This window comes from Phalaenopsis equestris, unplaced genomic scaffold (assembly GCF_001263595.1).
Source record: "Phalaenopsis equestris unplaced genomic scaffold, ASM126359v1 Scaffold000145, whole genome shotgun sequence".
NCBI lineage: Eukaryota > Viridiplantae > Streptophyta > Magnoliopsida > Asparagales > Orchidaceae > Phalaenopsis > Phalaenopsis equestris.
Window position 1 is genome coordinate 16,854 of NW_018164587.1, and position 4,296 is coordinate 21,149.

The following is a 4,296-nucleotide window of genomic DNA, read 5'->3' on the forward strand; positions in this document are numbered from 1 at the left end:
TAGGAATTTTTACTAGGAGAAAGTCTGAGAGCTCATATGCTTCTTTTTGAGAAGCTTAGATACCATGATAACTGAAGCAAGAAGAAGAAAAGATGTCTAAAGAAAAGCAATGCCCTAATAAATAGTTGTATTTTAGTATCTATATTTTTATACAATAAAACTGAAGATAAAGGTACGATTGCTATTTTATGTCTAACGGTCTCTAACATCAGTGGAGGAGCCTATGTTGCGACCACTAATAGTGATTTTGTGGCTAATATCTAGAATTCTAATTTTGTTTTTGATTTCTCTGAATTAAAATTTAATTTTGTTTTTGTCCAAATTAAAATGTATCACGTTCATTTTGATTTAGAGAATAATCATAAATTTTTTCGAAAAGTGAACTTTTTTTCTTTATCACAATCCCACGTATCTTGTGAGGTACCATATAAAAATTGTGTATGCAAGTTTATTAGTCCAAGGTAAGCAAATTGATAATAAGTTTTGAGGATAGATCATTTGCATATGTGATTGTTTTAGTTTTCTCCGCCTATGAATAGGAGAAAATGGATATTGTCGGGGAGATGTTATATCTTTTTTAAAGCAAAGAGATAATATTTAAATCACTTAAACTAAAAATATGTTGAAATTAAAATATTAAAGTGAGAGCATTAATCACAAATGAAGCAAAACAATAGAAAAAGAAGTTATTAGATAAAAAAAAAGTTGGGATAATTAAATATCGACCACCCACAGCATTCATATTTATAAACTAACTATCAATGTGATTTTTCAGACCTACCAAACCATTGTATTTACACGTGTTACATTCAAACTATTGAGAATTTAATAAAAATGTAACATATGGGTTGGGGTTTTATCATGAATTTTAAATTTGAGTGAAAATTCAAAAAAAAAAAAAAAGAAAGGATGAGAGAGGAAGAATAACCTCCAATCAAAATGGCCCTTATAAGATTATCACTTGGATTTGGAACAATAGATAGCTCATAATCTACAAAAGCTAATCTGACTAAGGATCTCCAAATCAAATTGATCATGCTACTTTTTACAACAATCAATTAGAATCCTAAAATAGAAAACTAGCTTAGTGCAAAGAATAAGGCATAAAACACATCACAATTGTAAGAATCCCTAGAGGGATAAGCTTTAATGTCACCATGGAAGATGTATTTATATCATCGATATTGCCATACATGTGATCATTATTATATCCACAATCAAAGTTGGCAATGCCCGAATAATTTTAAAATTGTACAAGTTATAGAAATCTTTTCATGAATCATTATTTGATTACAACCACACTCCCTATCAATCAATTCATTTAGAGAAACTCTAAGTGCATCGAATTCCATCCAAACCCTTACAATGAAAGATCTATAATGAGTAGTAGTAGGTAAAAAATCTTGAATCTTTTTCACAAATAATGAAGCTAACATAAACAAAACAACTTTATCAAAATAAGAGGTTTTAGCCATGGAAATGAAATCCAAGCCGAAGTAATAAGGTATTTAGTCTAAAGTTTAACAAGGGGCAAACATTTATGGACCCTTACGGAGGACTCTTAGTGTTAATGATTTTCAATAAAAAATATTACAAAATAATCCTCCAATCTATCAGCTTTTAATAAGGCATTAATTGTCTCAAGTAAATAGATAAGACCCCACGACAAGTTAAAACAACCACACAAAGACTCGTGATAACACGCATTGATGTGTTTAATCCAACAAATTTTTAATAAGTGAAATGTAAAAAGAGGTTGCCAATTTTTTATGTCATTATTTGACAATGACAAGATGGGTAGACCCTTTTAGGAAGAATGAGTGAAGTGAATGCCTTTATAAACAATAAAATTATGGAGGGCTCAATGCAATAATATTGTTGGCATTACATTTGTTGTCATAGGTGTGGAATATCCATTTGAATGTTATGAGACTGAGTTTTACTCTCTTACAGTCTCCTGTAATCCAAGCAATACGTTCGAACCACGTGATACATGTCTCGAGCATGGAACCGGGATCCATCCCGATCCTGTCCTACTTTGGAGAGTTCACCGTTCGGTGATGATGAATCAGGCACGGGACACATCTAATATCCATTTTAATGTTTAAAGGCTATTATCCCTCCATTCAGAGCCTCTCATGGCTGGGCGAAGTCATAAAACCCTCCCACGCAGATTTTGGGAAATTTGAGGTTTAAACCAACTTAACCGAGCAGGGGTCTGGGACACCCATTGGCATTCAAACCAACATCATGCGGACGCCCAAGATAGCCCGAGATCCAAAACCAAAAAGTTGAAAAGCAGGTCCTAGACCCTAGTGCCCCGGCTCCAGTTTCCAACGCCTAAAAAATTCTAAAATTTCTAAATTAATTTACAAATCAACCATCCTCTTTCATCTTTTTTTTCAAATTCTCACTCAAAGGTTTAAATTCATGTTAAAACCCCAACTCAAATTTTTAATTTTTATCAAATTCTCAATAATTTGATCGTGCTACTTGATCGTGGTAGCACGTGTAAACACATTAATTCGATACTTTAATAAAATCACTCGAATCATTAATTTATAAATATCATAGTAGTCCATATGCAATTACATACAAATCCAAACAGCCACAAATATAAACATTTAAATTTACACAAACATATAAACGCACAAGTCACACAACTATATACATCAACTTACTCCAAGCACACCAACCCTGCGTTGACTATACACAATTGGAACCCATCTGAGCCCTCCATCCCCAATCAGATGGTCTCGGCTCGACCATCACATGATGGAACAGGCGTTGACATCGTCGTCGTTGAAGAGGTTGCTGACCGGATCCTCGCCGCGGCGGTTGACCGGAAGGTTGCCGTGCTTGTCGCTGTTGTTGTAGCCATGGCGCCAGTAGTTGTAGCTGTCGCGGTAAGATTGTTCGTCGTGGAAGTAATTGGTGGCGTTGGTGAAGAAGAGGGGGAGGTCGGGGTTGGGCCAGAACTCCACCTTCTTCCCGCTCCGCCGCACTTGTTTCAGTACCTTGTTGCGGTCTATGTAGCCGGTCACCGTCACCTTCCCTAGTGGTAAGTTCACCTCCACCGAGTCCACGCCTTTGTTTTTCAGTGATAGATGGATGGTCTTAGTTTATGTTCTTGCAATGTAAATAATTTTTAAAATAAATTTTATTAGTATTATTTTTTATGTTTGTATGTATGTATGCATGCATATATGTATTTATGTATGTATATATATATTTATATATATATATAAATTAATTTATTTTATCATCTTCTTAATAATTCTTATTGTCGGAATTCATAAATGTTTTATAATAATTTTTTGAATTTGATTTATATATTTTCATAATGTATTTATATTGATAATTTAATATTATTTACATTTTAGTTAAAAAATATTATATATTATTATTATTATTATTATTATTATTATTATTATTATGTATTTATGTATAATTTAATTTAATTTTCTTGTTATTTATAAATATTTTATAATAAAGTTGTGAATCTCATTTATTTATTTTGATCATTTTAATTTTATAATTGTTAGTCATAGCTATATAATATTCATGTTATTTTTTTGTTATGATTTTCAAAGGGAAATATAGAAATAAGGAATGTATAATGAAAACATAGACAAATGTAATTAATTTAATGTACTAAAACGAAAAATATCTTCTCTAATTATACATGCAAAGGGCTAAAAGAGCTCCTTCCCACACCTCTACTCCTCATCTTGATTTTCCTCATTTGCTTGCAAACTCTTGAAGATATTTTATGAAGGACTAGACTGAAGTTTTAATGAAGATTATAAAATAAATTAATTTTAATAAAAAATATATGTACATAAATACATAAAAATTATATATAAATAAATATTCTCTTATTAATAAATTATTAAAACAAATAAATGATCAAAATAACTAAATGAAATAATTAAAATAATTAAAATGGAAAAAAAAAAACTTTGATCAATTATGGTGATCAGAACTTAATTAAGATAACTATTAAATAAGTTCATTTTATTTTAAAATGAGCAACTCTTAAATAATTAATTAAATGATAAAGTAAATTTAATAATTATTTGTCCGATAAATTTTCCCCAAGTAGAGTACCTCTGAGCTTGTGCAGGGCATGCTTGACAACCCTCTCGCAGCCTTCGCAACACATTCTCACTTTAAGCTCTATAACCTGCCAAATAATAATAATAATAGTACTGAATTAATATAGCACAGATTAATACTGAATTTATATATATATATATGTGTGTGTGTGTGTGTGTGTGTGTGTGTGTGTGTGTG

At 31.1% G+C, this 4,296-nt stretch overlaps 1 protein-coding gene across 1 annotated transcript; it reads right to left on the reverse strand.

Moving 5' to 3' along the window:
• Positions 1-2,551: 2,551 nt before the first annotated feature.
• LOC110021773 (heavy metal-associated isoprenylated plant protein 30-like) lies at positions 2,552-4,186 on the reverse strand (the record flags this gene model as incomplete). Its single annotated transcript, XM_020720398.1, is given in 2 exon segments — positions 2,552-3,088; positions 4,111-4,186. Coding segments are annotated over 2 exon segments (396 nt in total), but the record flags the coding sequence as incomplete, so codon positions are not given.
• Positions 4,187-4,296: the final 110 nt, after the last annotated feature.